Source organism: Bos javanicus, chromosome 26 (genome assembly GCF_032452875.1).
Source record: "Bos javanicus breed banteng chromosome 26, ARS-OSU_banteng_1.0, whole genome shotgun sequence".
NCBI classification, from domain to species: Eukaryota; Metazoa; Chordata; class Mammalia; order Artiodactyla; family Bovidae; genus Bos; species Bos javanicus.
Window position 1 is genome coordinate 23,094,246 of NC_083893.1, and position 16,004 is coordinate 23,110,249.

Below are 16,004 nucleotides of genomic sequence, written 5' to 3' on the forward strand. Positions count from 1 at the left end.
CCGGAAGAATCAATACATGAGTAAATGCCGTGAGGGTTAGACTTCAGGAATTGGAAGCTCTGCTTTGCACACTAACTTTAGAGTCCAGAGAAGACTGGGACATGGGGACTTCCCTGGTGGTCCAGTGGTTAAGACTCCGCCTTCCAGTGCAGGGGGCCTGGGTTAAATCTGTGGTTGGGGAACTAAGGTCTTACATGCCATGGGGCAACTAAGCCTGCACACCCCAGTGAAGACCCAGCTCAGCCAAAAAAATAAGGACCAGGAGATGATCTTTTCTCCGCTGCTCACAAGCCATGTGACACTGGGCAAATCTCATAACCTATCTGTGTCTCAGTTTCCTCATCTGAAGGAGATAAGCTCTATGAGCGCTTAGCACAGTGCCCGGTGTGGTGATATTTTGTCTGCCCACTTGGGGTAGTTTTCTCATTCCTTGCTCACACCTCCACCCAGTCAACTTCCTCCCTTCGGAAACTTCCCTCCTGTGAGGTGCCTAGTGAGCCTGCTTGCTTGCCCTCCTTCCTCTGCCATTCCACTTTGTCTGATACACTGACCTATTCCAAATGTTGAGCCATATGTTCTTATCAGAATGGACAATTCCCTGGGGAAACCTGCTGGTATTTTCTCAAGTCCTGGATCCTCCTCCTTGTCATAGGGGATTTTTCCCACACCTTGGTCTTCACCTCGTTGTTTCTCTTCCTCTGTCCCCACATCCCACCCTGGGGCATTCAGAGGCTACTGGAGAAGGCAAAATAGAGGTGGGGAGAGCCACAGCCTGGGGTTACAGAAGGGTCCACTGCAGAAGTCAGGAGGTCCCATGGACCAGCATGCGGAGGAGATGGGTGGAAGACAGGATCAGGTTGGGAAGAGGAAAGACATGCCCAGCCTGGGCCCAGTGTGGGACTGGCCTGAATAGAGGAGCCTGTTGAGAAGATGGCCCTGCAGGTTGAGGAAGTCCTGGGTGTCCTTGCTGTTGACTGCATGCATGGTTGACTACACACATGGGTGAGGGTGGTGGTTGTGCCCCTGAACGAAGGGGCAAGGCTGTTCTCAACAGCAAGCGTGAAGCCTCAAGGTAGCAGACCAGAGTAGTGAAGTGGGATAGGTGGGAGGTGCCCTGGAGAAGACGTTTCTTAAAACTTGCAGGACTCAGTGGCTGAATGGGGCTGGCAAGGCAGGGCTTTGGGAGCTTGGGGCCTGAGAAAAGGTAGACACTACGCATGGGAGTTGAGGCGTCCCTTTCCCTTCGCTAAAATGAGAGAGGCTGGTGCAGCTCAGACATTCCTAGAGGTACCTTCCAGGGCATTTCCAGATTCCAGGCAAGGCTTGTATTCCAAACCTGGACAGATTCCTTTTGTCCTCCCAAGCGGGGCTCGGGGAACACACAAACCTTGTTGAACAAGGAGGATGTTGGAGTCACTCTCCTCTGCCCTGCGGCTTTTCTGTTTCCCTCTACCATACTGCAACGTGCAGGGCGCCCGGACTGCCAGACAGGCGGCCTTCCCCGCCCCTTCTCATGTCCCTCCCGGGACCAGCACTGCCGTGTCTCCTGAAGTCCTTGCCCTGCTCCCCGCTGTCCTAGACGTCCTCCCTTCTCTGCCCCAGTCCGTCTGATACTGTAGGCAGCTGGTGGTGGGAGGTGGGGGCAGGCTGGGGGTGACAGTCAGGGCTAGGCCTCAAGTACTTCCCCTGGCCCTAGAACATATCACAGTGGGCTCACCACTCCTCCACGGCCTGGACAGAGGTCCATAGCTTGGCAATTAGCAAAAAGACCATATACTTTAAACAAATAATAATAATAAAAGCCTGTCTTGTGCCTTCTTTCCAGATTCTGTTGACCGAAGAGTTTGTAGAGAAAATGTTGGAGGACTTAGAAGATTTGACTTCTCCAGAGGAAGTAAGCTGTTTGGTTCTCTCTGACAGCAGGTTCCAGTCTCCAGGAGTCTGTCTGCGTGTGTGCATGTGTCTGTCTCTGACGTGTGCAGAGAGGCTGGAAAGGAGACCCTGGAGATGTTAAACAGCTTTATTTCACTTCCCTGAACCTCCCCCTCCCCCACCCCCAACCCTTGTGAGGACACCCAGCAAATTGTCTGAATTGCCAGCTCCCAAGAAGCTCATTGAAGAGGCAGCCAGGGCCTTTGGGCTAGTACTGAGTTCTCCTCAGCCCCTGCTGTTCCCTGGCAGGTTTTGAACAGAAAGCCCACGCCTGCTGCCAGAGAACATTCCATGGAGTTCTGGTGGGCAGCAAGGGGCTCCTGCTCCAGCCTCAGGCCACCCAGGAGCCACTCTCCCTCCCGCCTCTGGCCACGAGCGCTCCCCTCTAAGCCCGCCTCTTCCAGCCCCAGCCAAGCTGTGGGCCAGGTGGGGGCCTGTGCTTGTCCTGGCTACTCCGCTGGGGTACAGGAGTGGAGCCCACAATCCCTTTTGTTTTTCTTCCTTGTTCCCGGCATCCTCATTTGTGGGGACTTACCTCATCCTGGAAAGTCCCTTCCCCTCCCCCGGCCTCCTACCAAGCAGCACCCCAGCAGGGTTGAGCCTTCCTGGCCTCAGAGTCCTGCCCAGATAGGTTAGTGGAACATTAGCACGCTGATAGTTCTAGGGCTTTTCTGGGCCCTCTCCTGTCCGGGGCAGAGACAGACCCTTCTTCTGCCCTTTCTGCCCTAAAGTGTATTTTGGGGAGAGCTCCTTCACCTCCCAGGGGCCAGGCTTCCAAGCCAGAGCGAGGCCAGGCAGGAGCCAGCTTTCAGCCAGGACCCAGTCAGCCCGGACACAGAGGCCTCCGACGGATATCCACAGGGCGGAGGACCGTCCACGGGGCAGGACTGGCCCGTCCAGGTCTCCAGGTGGACAGGAACTCCTCAGAGCCTGAGGTCACCCCTAGTGGGATAATGTCTTCTCTCTTCTCATTTATACATTCAAAAGTCACTAAGTACCCAGTCTGTGCCAGCTGGTCAAGCCCCACAAGTCACCAGCCCCTGAGGCCCAGCTCCCATTCAGTCAGACCAGAGCCGGCTGCCCAGAAGCACTTCCGGAGAGGCCATGTCGCACAGGGATGGCACGGCGCCAGACTGCTGCTCTCAGCTCGGGTGCTGAGGGGGTGGAAGAGGGGTAGTCCAGGCAGGAGGGACAGGAGCCAGGAGGAGCTTAGGAAAGTAGGTCACTAAAAAATGACTTTTTTTTCCCTTTCCTGTGCAAGGCTGTCCCCACACCCTGCCCTCCTCTCCACTTTGGTCCTGGCTTGGACAGTCCCCCATCAAGAGGGAGGGAGAGGGAACCAGCCGGGCAGTGTCAGGCCGTCCTCTTCTAGCACCAGCTCTGGGCAGGCTGAGGGCCCTGCTCTTCCCTCCTTCCCAGCTTGCTCCCAGATTAGCAGGAGACTTAAAGGCAGACCCCACTCCTAAATCAGGGAGCATCTATGAGCACCAGCTGTGTGCCTGCTGGCCCCATGCAGGGTCCTCGCATACACAGGGAACATGTCAGTCTCTTCCCCTGTCCCCCTCCAGAAGCTTGAGAAACAAAACTGTAAGCAAATCAGTGATTCCGGGGAGTCGGGTCATAAGAACTTGGGCTCTCCTTGGCCACTGCCAGCACCTCTCTCAGGCTGGTAACCCTGGGAAGCTTGTGAGGATGAACAAGGGGGAGCAGGGTGGGGAGCTCCTCTCAATTTTGCACCAGGCCCAAGAAGTCACCTCAAACCACACTAGCTCTGCTTCTCCACTCCCACCAAGGCCAAGGCAGGGCCTCCTTCCTTTGGGGCCCTTTGGCAAAGGCTCCAGGGGGCAGGTTCCAGAGTTCTTCCCTGCCAGCCTCAGAAAGGAGCCATGGCAGGGACAGGACCGCAGAGTTCCGGACCTCAAGCCACTTCCCTGTAGCATCTGCACCCTCCCCTGCCCCCCCATCCTCTAGCCCCCGGGCCTCAGGGAGCAGATTCCTTACATGCTTGTGGCCAGAGGCAGAACCAAGGAAGTGAGCTGGAGGGAAGGTCAGCCCAGTCAAGAAAGAGTCAGAAAACAAGCCTCCTCCAAGACCGGTTAATTATTGGCTGGGTGTGGGGAAGGAGGGGTCAGCACTGGATCCCAGCCTCTCACCTGGTTCAACATTCGTGACTGAAGCCAGGCAACCAACCGGTGGTCTGTCTTGCCCCAGCACCCAGGAGACAGGGCCTGGGTGAGGGTCCTGGCCTCTCTAGGCAGTGTGGGAAGAAGGCAGTGGATTCTAACCGTGTATCCTCTGGTTCTGTGCTTGTTGCCCCCTCCACAGTTCAAACTTCCCAAAGAGTACAGCTGGCCAGAAAAGAAGCTCAAAGTCTCCATCCTCCCCGACGTGGTCTTCGACAGCCCGCTGCACTAGCCTGGGCTGGCCCTGCAGGGGCCAAGGGCGAGCCCAGCTGCTTCCCGGTGACTCCAGTGTAACAACTGCATAAACGAGATTCCTGCAAACACAAGGACAAGTGTGAGGATGACTGCGTAGCCCCTACACTGCAGCCTGCTGGGATGCCCCGCACAGGTCACAGGGCTCCCTCTCACCTGCAGCTTGAGGGGTCTCCGCACCTGCAGCCGGCCGAGCCACATGACCAGGCCGGGGCCCCAGGGGGCTGCAGTCGGGCAAATGTCAACCTTCTCCTCCTACTGCCACCGCAGGTTCTGGTTTGAGATTTGCCTCTGGACCTCTGATATGCCCCCAGGTGGAGACAGGCCTCATTCCCACCTACCCTCTGCCGCATAGCCCAGCGGGAGGGAGGTGTAGCAGCCAGCTACCCTGCCCAGCTCAACTCTGGGAAGCCTTCGGTAGTCAAGCTCTTCTGGCGGTGCAACGATTCCTTTGATCGTGTTTGGTTTTCTTCCTCCTTATTTTATTTTGTAGAAACCGGATGGTATTTTATTGCTCTTCAAAGATGTCCAGAAGCCATGTATATATGTTTTTTTAAAAAAAACAGAACTTTATTTCCAGATGAACTTTCTCATTCTTACAGACAAGGGCCTGGGGCCGTCTCCCCCAGAGCCGCCACCAGAAAAGGTGCTGGTGTTCGCCTGCCGGTCAAGGCCTCGGAGGAGTCAGCTTCGCATAGAGGCTTTTCTTCCCAGCCAGACCTGGGGGAGCCGAGACACTCCCCCATGCAGCCTGGAGCCCAGTTTAGCTGGGGCAGGAAGGGCTGCTGCTGGTTCCCAGGTGGACTGGGCCCCCACAGAGTTCAAGATCATCAGGGTCTCCGAGACTTGGTGACCCCAGCCTCATCTTCTAGGCATGTTCCTCCCAACCAGGCCTGCCTGAGAGAGGGTAAAGCCCAGCACTTCATAGACCATCCCCACCTGCCACTCAGGGCCTGAGTCTCCAGCTCTTTGCCACTCCCATCCCATTTCCTCATCCACTGGGCCTCCCAGCCTCCAGGCTGCAGGACTCTGACTTATTAAAAACAGAAGAATCAACCTCTTCACATGTCTTTCACATTAGTTTTGCAAACACTGCACTCTCCCGCCTTCCATTCATTTCTGTGTTGATTCATTTCTCATCCTTCATTCTCTACCCCTTGTCCTGTCTCCTTTCCGGCATCCTGGCCTCTAGTGGTCTTTGGTTCCTCACTCCAGTACTGCAGATCTCACGGTCTTCCTGTCTCATAGCCAACCTATCTCTGACCCGTAGTTTGGGGGTTCTGGGGTTGTCTCTCACTTTTGACCTGTAATCACAAGCCCCTTTCAGGCCCTCTTACCCCTAATTCTGGGGATGGCTATTATGAGACCACCCTTCTGGCTCTCCCACGACAAAGTTCTTTTGTCTGTCAGGGACCACACAGACAGACAACATGCCCTGGCCCCTGTCTGCAACCGCCACACACATGGGCACTACCAGGAGTGCCGAGGAGACCCATAGGGCGCAGGGCACCTCTGATGAGCCATCCAGCCAAAGAGCTGCCTTCAGGGGCATGAGGGTGGCCACGCTATTAGACTTCCAAGGGGCCATTCAGGTCTGGCTCTTTCTCTGCTTACACCCTCAGGGCTACCTGGTTAGCACCATCAAACTCAGAGCTTCAAGGCAGATCCACCTGGCATCTGGGAGACACATACCACCACCACCACCCCCCACCACCAACACAGCAAAGGTGGAAGCCCCTCTGGACTTGATGTTGGCAGCAGCTGTGCCTTCTGCTCTGAGGACTTTTCCAGAAGGACATTTCCTGGTCTTCACCCACCACAGCATCCCCACCTTGAAAACTCTTGTCTTTAGGTGTTTTGTGGCCAAAGAGGTGTCATTGACTTGCTTCCTTTCCTTGCCATCCTGACCTACTTCTCCACAGATTCTTTCTGGGGACCTGCCTCTACCCCGCCTGCTTTGGCTTGGGGGCAGGGGGGTATTTTCTGAGCTAAGTTTTGTGGTCAGTACAGAAGGCAAAAGGGAAGCAGGTGAGCTCTGAGACAACAAGCCTGTGAAGCTTGTGGCTCCTTTCTGCCTCCCCCTGCACCCCCTCAGCCCCTCCTCTTATCGGGAACCTCCAAGGTTCAGCTGAGACCAGCCTCCATCTCATTTCCCTACAATGCTTTGGCTCCAGAGGGGTGACAGAGCATCTACCATCTCTGCCCATACCTCTTTCCCTTGGGTGATGGTGCCTTCCAGAGGGAGTTCTTCACTGAGAGGGGACCCTCATTGAGGATAAAGCAAAACAGATTGTGGGGCACATCCAGCACAGCACTTGGCATATGGCAGGCACTCAATAGAGGGACCCCTTCTTTCCTTCTCCGTAGCTCTTTGGAAGCCCTGACCTCATAATAAGTTGGGGAGGTTAAGAAGTCTCCCTCCCTACATCTGCCTACATAGGCTTCCCTGAAGCTTGCCCCTTCCTACTCTGTCCCTCCATGTCCCTGTGACTGAAGCTTCTGAGGGGAAGGGGCTCCTTCATGCTATTTGCTGGCAACACAAGGTGGACACAGCCGCAGCTCCTCAGGCCCAGTGTGGGCTGCAGGAGGACCACGGCCCCAGCTGCCATTCTGTGGGGGTGGAGAAGCTCACGCAGGGTCTCAGGTCTGGCTGGGGAGCTGGTGCCTCTTCCTGCCCTTCTCTTCCAAAGGCCAGGCTTCAGGGAAGGGTCTGGGAAGCCTTGGGGAGAAACTAAAGGGCTAGCATGTTTTAAAAAATAAACACAAGTTCTTGGGACTGGGTTTTGAGATTGAGAACAGGGGAAAAACCTGCAGGTCCGCCCCTATGGGGCAGACCAGGAGAGAATTCCCTTGACTGTATTTTTTTATCTGGTTGTCTTTCCTCGCTGGCTTCCAGGTCCTTGTGTCAAGTGAGGTACCTGGGTCCCTGTTATAAGTCAGGAGCCCTGTAGAAAGAGCTCTCCTTTTGTACAAGTACCTGAATGCTGCAATGAGCAGACTTTTGTAAAATTTTATATTAGTTTCTAATGTCAATGGTGACTCGGTTCCTGGGGGCTGCAGCCAGCCTGGGACTTTTGTAAGAATTTTTGGGTGACTCACTTAGATGTCGTTTCCTTCTTGTCCCCTCTTCCTCTGTGTAATCTAAGTGCATTAAATGTATTTGCAGAAGTGCCTGGGTCTTGTGCTCCTTTCTGGCTGCCTGGAGTAGGGGGGCGGAAAGCCTGGGGCCCTGACAGAGGGGTGGGTTGGACTCAGCCTCTTAGAAGAAGCCAGGATGTGGAGAGGCCCAGAAGACTGATGTTGGGAGTGGAGGGGGTGCCAAGGAAGCAGGATCACGCAGCAGTGACTCTTCAGTCATGCAGAAATGACTTCACAGGGACAAGCTCTCTCACTGGTCCTGAACTCCTCTAAGGTCAAGGGGGTAGGAGGTGGAACAATCTGGGGTGATGAGTGAGTGGGTAAAGACCCTCTCTTCTGCCTCATTCTCCTCCCCTCCTCTCACCAAAAAAAAACAAAACACCTTTTTCCCCTGGGAAGTCGGGCCTTCCTCAGGTCCAGTTTGGAGTTCTTATGCCCCTTTCAGCGAGGGCAAGAGACAGCAACAACCCCCACCCCCACCCCCACCCCCAGCCACCTACATTCAACCTAATCCAGGGCCTGGGGTAGGCTCAGAACCAGCACACCAGCCCACCCTTCCTATGAAATCTTCTGGGCCTGCGCTGGGTGAGGAGGCAGGTGGCTCTTCCTTCCCCGAATCGCCCAGCTCCTGTCTCTCCAGGGCCTGGTGCGGCAAAGCAGAGCCTAGTGCTAGAGGGGGAGAAGCCCTGAGAGGCAGGCAGGAGAGGGGTCTGCACCCAGCCCAGGTCCACAACCCTGCAGGACTGCTCTGGGTCCTCACACACTCTTTCCCTTCCTACTAGGCCTGCTTGTCCATCCTGGGGAGTAGCAGAGCCCTTTTCTTCTGGTCCTCAGGATGGAGCCATAGTACCCAGGAGGTTCTGCAGGGGTCCTGGGGGTGGCTTGAAAGGGTAGGACCTGAAGGAGTCAGCTCCTGTCTGAAGGGCTCTTAGCTCCCCTCCCTGTCCTCTTGAGAAGCAGCTGGATCTGCAGGACCTGCCTTAGGGGGAGGTCACTGCTCCTTCCTCTGTGACCTCCTGCTGAACTGTGGCTGTCCCTACCCCCACCCCAGGCAGTGGGGCAGGTCCTGTCTGGGGCCTTCAGTCTCTCTGGGAGGCAGAGCCTCCTGGAGCCAGGCTGACTACCCTGGGGTGGCCCAGGCCACACCCCTTCCCCTTTCTCCCTGGAGATTGGGGGCGGAGTGCTTATCTAATCCTCCTCATCTGACTAGCCTGGAAGGACCCAGGGTCAGGGTGACGTTCTTGCCCCAGAGAAAACAGAATAGGGAGATTCTGTGCTGAGGTGACTCTGGGGGAAGGAGTAGGCTGGGTTTGTTTCTGGAAAGAAAAGAGTTCTGGGCGTGAAGCAGAGACTCTATCCCTAGATTTAGGGACAGAGGAATCTTCCATGTGATCTCTAATGTCTCCTTCAAAAGCCTATACATTCCTCCAGATAGACACCCTACTTGGGGGGTCAGGGGACCCACAGGCTTCAAGCCATGGGACAGGGGATGGTGAGATTTGTCAAACTGGCCTGACCAGAAAGCGAATGCGTACTGGAAATGAGTGACTCAACCCAGCCTGCCAGGCTCTGAAGTGGGGAGGCCAGCAAGGGGTGAGGAGGGTGATCAACTGGGCAGGAGAAGGAAGAGAAGCATCCCAAGACCACAGGGCAGGGAAGGATGTGGTCTGGGAGGGGAGGCCATTTGGGCCCCTTTCATGGGGGTATGAAGAGACTAACCAGCCCCTCCTCCTCCTCAGCTCAGGAAGTCTTCAGCAGAGAGGTAAGGGCAGGATGCGGGAAGGGCAGGAAGACTGCTGGTGGGCATCCACAGTTGGTGTCAATGTAGCTTTCTGAGGAACTGGAGAGGCAAGGGAGACCTTGAGGGGATTGTGATGAGAGGAGTGGCCGTATTGGGGCCAGAGAACGAGAGAAGTGACACTGTTCGTTTGTTTTTCCAATTTCACTGCGGCCACCCCCATTCCATCTCAGTACTGAAAGCACCAAAAGGAAGGAGAATGGCGCTTCTGGGGTCTCAACCTTGACAAGACAGAAGAGGGCCACCTGAGCAGTGCTGAGCTGCTATGATACCACTGTGGAAACCGTAAGAACTAGAAAATATGCTCGCTTGTCCTTTCAACTAACGTGCGGCAGGCACTCGGATATATGCTGGGAGACTCCTCACAGGCCCAGCCTGAAGGAGCTCATAGTGCAGTGGGGGGAAGACAGACGAGGAAGCAGTTGCAAGAAGGACCATAAAAGAGGAAGGCTGCTTTCCGTCCCACCCCAGCTCCACCACTTATCATCAGTTTGCCTTTAGACAAACTGACTCAGCTCTGCCTCAGTTTCTTCATGTAAAAATGGATACTTACTTCCTAGAAATGTTTTGTTTTTAAATACTTACTTATTGATTTTGGCAGCACTGGGTTTTAGTTGCAGCATTCGGGCTCCTTAGTTGTGGCATGTGGGATCTAGTTCCCTGACTATGGATCTAACCTGGGCCTCCTGCATGGGGATCATGGAGTCTTAGCCACTGACGCACCAGGGAGGTCCCTCCCAGAGTTTTTGTACGGATCATAGTAATTGCTTAGTTAGCGTTAACACTTTATTAAAGGGCTATGCCACTTTGTTAAAGGGCTTCCCAGGTGGTGCTAGTGGTAAAGAACCCACCTGCCAATGCAGGAGATGTAAGAGACGAGGGTTCAATCCCTGGGTTGGGAAGATCTCCTGGAGTATGAAATGGCAACCCGCTCCAGTATTTTTGTCTGGAAAATTTCATGGACAGAGGAGCCTGGCAGGCTACAGTATGTGGGGCCGCAAAGAGTCGGACACAACAGAGTGACTGAGCGCACACACACACGTGCCAGGATATGAACACAGAGAAGGTGCCCAAGCCAGTCTGGGGAGACTTAAAAAGGCTTCCTGCAAGAAGTGACATCTAAGTTGAAACCTGATGCTTAAGGATAAATTGGGCAAAACGGGGTGGGGTGCTGTACTTTGAAAAGCTCTCCAGGCAAACAGAACAACAGGGGCAAAGTCCCCACACTCTTCTCAGGAACTGTGGAGTTCAAATTGCCTAGAGTAGATTGCTTAAGTCATCCAGCTGTCACAGTAGGATCATCCCCCTACCTGCTGGATGGAGAACATATTGAAAGAGAGGTAGATTGGAGGCAAGGTGACCAGTCAAGCCTAGATTAGAATAGAAGCGGTAGGAATGGAGAGAATGGGATTCATTCATTGATACAACAAATATTTGTTGAGCATCTACTATGTGCTAGGTCCCATCAGGGATACAGTATTAAAAAAATCCTTTCACAGATCTTAAATCTTGGTGATGGAAGATTTTTAAAAGTTGGACACAGAGTACATGGAGCTATGTGCTAAGGAGAAAAAATGCAACAGAGGAAGAGAGAGAGTGAGGACTGAAGGAGAGGCACGTTTTAAAATATGGAGGTCAGGAAAGGCCTCACGGCCTAGGCATCGCTTGAACAAAGGATCTCAGTGACAGGAAGAAGGGTGCAGTAGGGATATCTGAGGGAAGACAGATTCAGACAAAGTGAGGTGCAACTGTGAAGATCCTGGGGGCTGGGGCATGGGAGACACACCAGCTATACTTGAGGAACAGCGGGGAAGCCAGTGTGGCTGGAGCAGAGGAAGGGGACCGTAGATAACTTACACAGAGGCCAGACCTTACACAGACCTTAAGGTCCTGCGTAGGACCTTACAGGCAATTATAAAACTTTGACTTTTATTCTGGTGGAAGTAGGAAGCCACTGGATGAGTAAGCAGAAGAGTGACAAAATCTGACACATTTTTTAAAGATTACTCTGGCTCTTCAGTTGAGAATTGACTCCAGGACATAAGGGCAGGGGCTTTCCTTGTGGCTCAGCTGGTAAAGAATCTGCCTGCAATGTGGGAGACCTGGGTTCGATCCCTGGGTTGGGAAGATCCCCTGGAGAAGGGAAAGGCTACCCACTCCAGTACTCTGACCTGGAGAATTCCCAAAGAGTCGGATACCACTGAGCGACTTTCACTTTCACATAAGGGCAGAAACAGAAACCGGTTAGGATCTACTGAAATAAATAGACAAGAGTTTGTGGTAAGTTATGGAGAGGTTAAGAAGTAGTCAGGATTTGCCAACATCTTGAAGGGGGGACATCGGAGTGGACAGCATATTGGCTACATGAATCTGCAACCAGGAGGGTGAGGATCTAAGCTGGAGACTGATTGGGGAGTCATCAGTATATAGACAGTAGTAAAGCCTTAGTAGAAAAACATCTACTTCTGCTTTATTGACTACACCAAAGCCTTTGACTGTGTGGATCACAACAAACTGTGGAAAATTCTTAAAGAGATGGGAATACCAGACCACCTTACCTGCCTTCTGAGAAATCTATATGTAGGTCAAGAAGCAACAGTTAGAACAGGACATGGAACAACAGACTGGTTCCAAATTGGGAAAGGAGTACATCAAGGCTGTATAATGTCACCCTGCTTATTTAACTTATATGCAGAGTACATCATGAGAAATGCCCACCTGGATAAAGCACAAGCTGGAATCAAGATTGCCAGGAAAAATATCAATAACCTCAGATATGTAGATGATACCACCCTTATAGCTGAAAGCAAAGAGGAACTAAAGAGCCTCTTGATGAAAGTAGAAGAAGAGAGTGGAAAAGCTGGCTTAAAACTCAACATTCAAAAAATGAAGATCATGGCATCTGGTCCCACCCCTTCATGGCAAACAGATAGGGAAACAATGGAAACAGTGATAGACTTTATTTTCTTGGGCTCCAAAATCACTGTGGATGGTGACTGCAGCCATGAAATTAAAAGATGCCTGCTCTTTGGAAGAAAAGCTATGCTCAACCTAGACAGCATATTAAAAAGCAGAGATATTACTTTGCTAACAAAGGTCCATATAATCAAAATTTGGTTTTTCCAGTAGTCATGTATGGATGTGAGAATTGGACCATAAAGAAAGGTGAGCACCAAAGAACTGATGCTTTTGCACTGTGGTGTTGGAGAAGACTCTTGAGAGTCCCTTGGACTGCAAGGAGATCCAACCAGTCAATCCTAAAGGAAATCAGTCCTGAATATTCATTGGAAGGACTGATGCTAAAGCTGAAGAATACTTTGCCCACCTGATGTGAAGAAGTGACTCATTGGAAAAGACCCTGATGCTTGGAAAGATTAAAGGCAGGAGGAGAAGGGTACAACAGAGAATGAGATGGTTGGATGGCATCACCAACTCAATGGACATGAGTTTGAGCAAGCTCCGGGAGTTAGTGATGCAAACAGAAGCCTCCTGGTGTGCTGCAGCCCATGGGGTCGGACATGACTGAAGGACTGAACTGAACTGAAAGCCTTAGGAGTAAATGAGGGAGCAGGTGTGGGTTCATAAGACTGTGGAGGGCAGTCAATATTTATGAGATAGAAATTGGAGAAGTCTGTGGTTAGAAAGATAAGGAGACAGAACAGTATGATGTTATAGAGGTCAAGGGGAGCTGTCTAGAAAGGTGAGAAATTAGTGGAATCCTTTAGATTATCCTGAAGGTCATTGATGAGGAGGCCAGAGAAGGATGTTCCAATAGCACCAATCTAGACCTTGTTTCTTTGCACCATCTTTCAACCAAGGAATTAAAGCTTAGTGTTTGAAAGTCACTTTCTCTTTGTTTATTCACTGATATGCATGCATGCGTTCATTTACTCAGCATAAGACCTCCCATGTAAGGGGATGCAAAGTACTAAAAGATACATGCTCTGTACTTGAAGGACCCATATTAACCACCCAATCAGGAATAAAGAAATGAAGGTCCTAAAGTAGAGAGGCTCTTTGGTTTTATGAAAGGATCAGACTCATGGGTCATTTTGAACTGGGCTTAAATCTCAGGTCTACCATTTAGAACAAACTCATGAATCTCAAATGCATAATCTTCAGCACAAACCTCCCCTGAGTCTGTATATACAACTGTTTCCTCTGGAATTTCCACTGGGATAGCTAAACCAATTCAAACATAAGTTAGAACTATTCAAAAATCTCTCCACCCAAACGTAATCCTCTCCAGTTCTCTCCTTCTGGGTAAATGGCATCACCGCCCAGGCTCTTGTTAAGGCCCAAATCCTAAATTCAGAATATTCTGTATTCATACAGTGGTAAGCATATCTTGATCCTATTCTTACTCTATTACTATTATGTCTTGATTCCTCTTCACCCCATATCTAATTTGCCTCTACTTCCAAAATACATCCTAAATCTAGTAGCTTCTCACAACCAGCTTCAAGTCCAAACTCCTTACCACGACACTGTGTATTCTGGTCCCGACCTGGCTTTTCCCTCACAACAGGCCTTCTTTCTGCCCTGGAACATACTTTATTCATTGCTTTTGTATTTGTTTTTCCCTCTGATTGAAGCACTCTTTGGACTTCCCAGGTGGCACAGTGGTAAAGAATCCACCTGCCAACCAGAAGACACAATTTGATCCCTGGCTTTGGAAACTCCCCTGGAGAAGGAAATGGCAACCCACTCTAGTATTCTTGCCTGGAAAATTCCATGGACAGATGAGCCTGGCGGGCTACAGTCCATGGGGTCGCAAAGAATCGGACATGACTAAGCACACATACCACACCCAGACTGTCACTTGCCTGTGAAGTGAAGTCAAAGTCTCTCAGCCGTGTCCGACTCTTCTCAACCCCATGGACTGTATAGTCCATGGAATTCTCCAGGCCAGAATACTAGAGTGGGTAGCCTAACCCTTCTCCATTACATTTTCCTGACCCAGAATCGAACCGGGATTTCCTGCATTGCAGGCAGGTTCTTTACCAGTTGAACTACTAGGGAAGCCCTGACTCCTCCTGAATATTCAGGTCTCAGCTCAAATTTCACTTTCTGAGAATACTGTGTGAGTCCCTTACTCTCCGCCACAGAAATTATCCTACATAATTAATTAAAAAAATTTTTTTCGGGGGGTACATATTCTCCAGGGAATCCCCAGGGCCTAGAAAAATGCCTGGTGCATGAGACTTTTGTTAAACATTTGTTAACTGACAGGTTGACTCCAATTTTTTTTTTTACTCCATTTTTTTAGGCCTCCGTTTTCTTTTAAACTGAAGAGACTAATAATGCATATTTTGTTTGGTAGATTTGAGCCTCAGAAATGTAGGGAAGGGAATTCTCTAGCTGTCCAGTGGTTAAGACTCTTCACTTCCACTGCAGTGGGAACAGGTTCGATCCCTGTAGAGGCACTAGGATCTCATATGCTGCCCTGGGCAGCCGAAAATAGAGTATCAAAAAAAAAGTAGGTAAAAATATTGAGGATACCGGGGAAATTGCTGCACAGTGAACCTTTGCAATTTGCTGTTGAGTTCCATCAGAACAGATGAGCCGACTGACAAACCCTCCTTTCCCTCTCAGGTAAAAGGAGACACGGGTGAAGAGGCCTAGGAATATGTGGTCCCACTCCACAGCATTATCGTCTCCCTTTTAAGAAGCAGAGAAACTCATCCCCCATTTCCAATGTTTAGTGTACCGAAGTTAGTGCAAGTCACGTGAGCCCCGGGTTGCCCCGCCTTAAAGAGGCGGAGTCTCAGTTTGGAGACCAATAGCAGGAAAAGTCTCCGGAACAGCCCCCAACTCCAGACAGGGATAAGGGGAGGAGCCGGGCGCCCAGCAACTGTTATAGCACTTCCGGACAATAAGCCCCTCCCCTCCTCCTCCTTCCCTGTCCGCTTATTTCTCCAGTGCCGGGTGGGCAGAACCAGCGGGTGCTGATTACAGGCCCCGCCGTAGTGCTGCTGCTTTCTCCTCGCCTACACCTCCCAGTCTCCCCCCGCTACCCTCGCAGAGTAGCGGGACCGGCCTTGATGTAGGGACACCACCCTCCTGCCTCCGCCTCTCTCCGCGCTAACTCGGGACCCCGGCTCACCGCAGTCCGCTCGCGTCTCCACCCTGCCCGCCGCGCTCTGCTCCGAGCTCATTGTATCCTCCCCATTCCTGGGCTCAGACTCCGAGGCCAAGCTGTGGCGGGAAGATCGGGGACCCCTGTGCACCCCTCCAGCCGGTCCCGCGAATTGGGGCCCCTCCCCCGCCTGCCGTCCTCGCAACAGCGCGGTAGTGGCTAGGGCTCTCTTTCCTCACCACTAAAGCAGAGAGGGCCGACTGGCGGGCAGCAGGGACGAAGCCCCCCACTCCCAGCCGCGAGCCCCCTCCTCCCGTCCCCTTCCTAGGGGAAGGAGAGCCTAAGCCCCAGCGAGCTGAGGCAGGAAAAAGCAGCCGTGGACTGCCCAGCCAGCAGATCATTTTTATTATCGAGATTATTATTAAAAGGGGGCGGGGAGCCCAGGATGAGGGGGAGGGGGTTAGAGACGCAGCTATTTTTATTAAACAGATTATTCCTGAAATAATAATACGCGCAAGATGGCTGAAGGTGGCTGTGATGAGAGTGTTGGGGCTTCCCCCCCCCCCCTTTTTTTTTTGATCTGAGGATAAAGCTCTGAGGCGACAGCCGCTGCGGAGACCCT

The 16,004-nt window shown here is 52.1% G+C and overlaps 1 protein-coding gene across 8 annotated transcripts in view; it reads left to right on the forward strand.

Annotated features, from left to right (window-relative positions):
* SUFU (SUFU negative regulator of hedgehog signaling) overlaps positions 1–7,535 on the forward strand; it is a 105,773-nt gene extending 98,238 nt beyond the window's left edge. For 3 of the 8 annotated variants that reach the window (XM_061403284.1, XM_061403285.1, XM_061403290.1), the window contains exon 11: positions 1,826–7,535. In XM_061403284.1, coding sequence (XP_061259268.1) covers positions 1,826–2,014 — 189 coding nt within the window. In that variant the 3' untranslated portion in view covers positions 2,015–7,535. The remainder of the gene's footprint in view (positions 1–1,825) is intronic. The other 5 variants (XM_061403286.1, XM_061403289.1, XR_009733796.1 and 2 more) reach the window with 4 other exon arrangements.
* Positions 7,536–16,004: the final 8,469 nt, after the last annotated feature.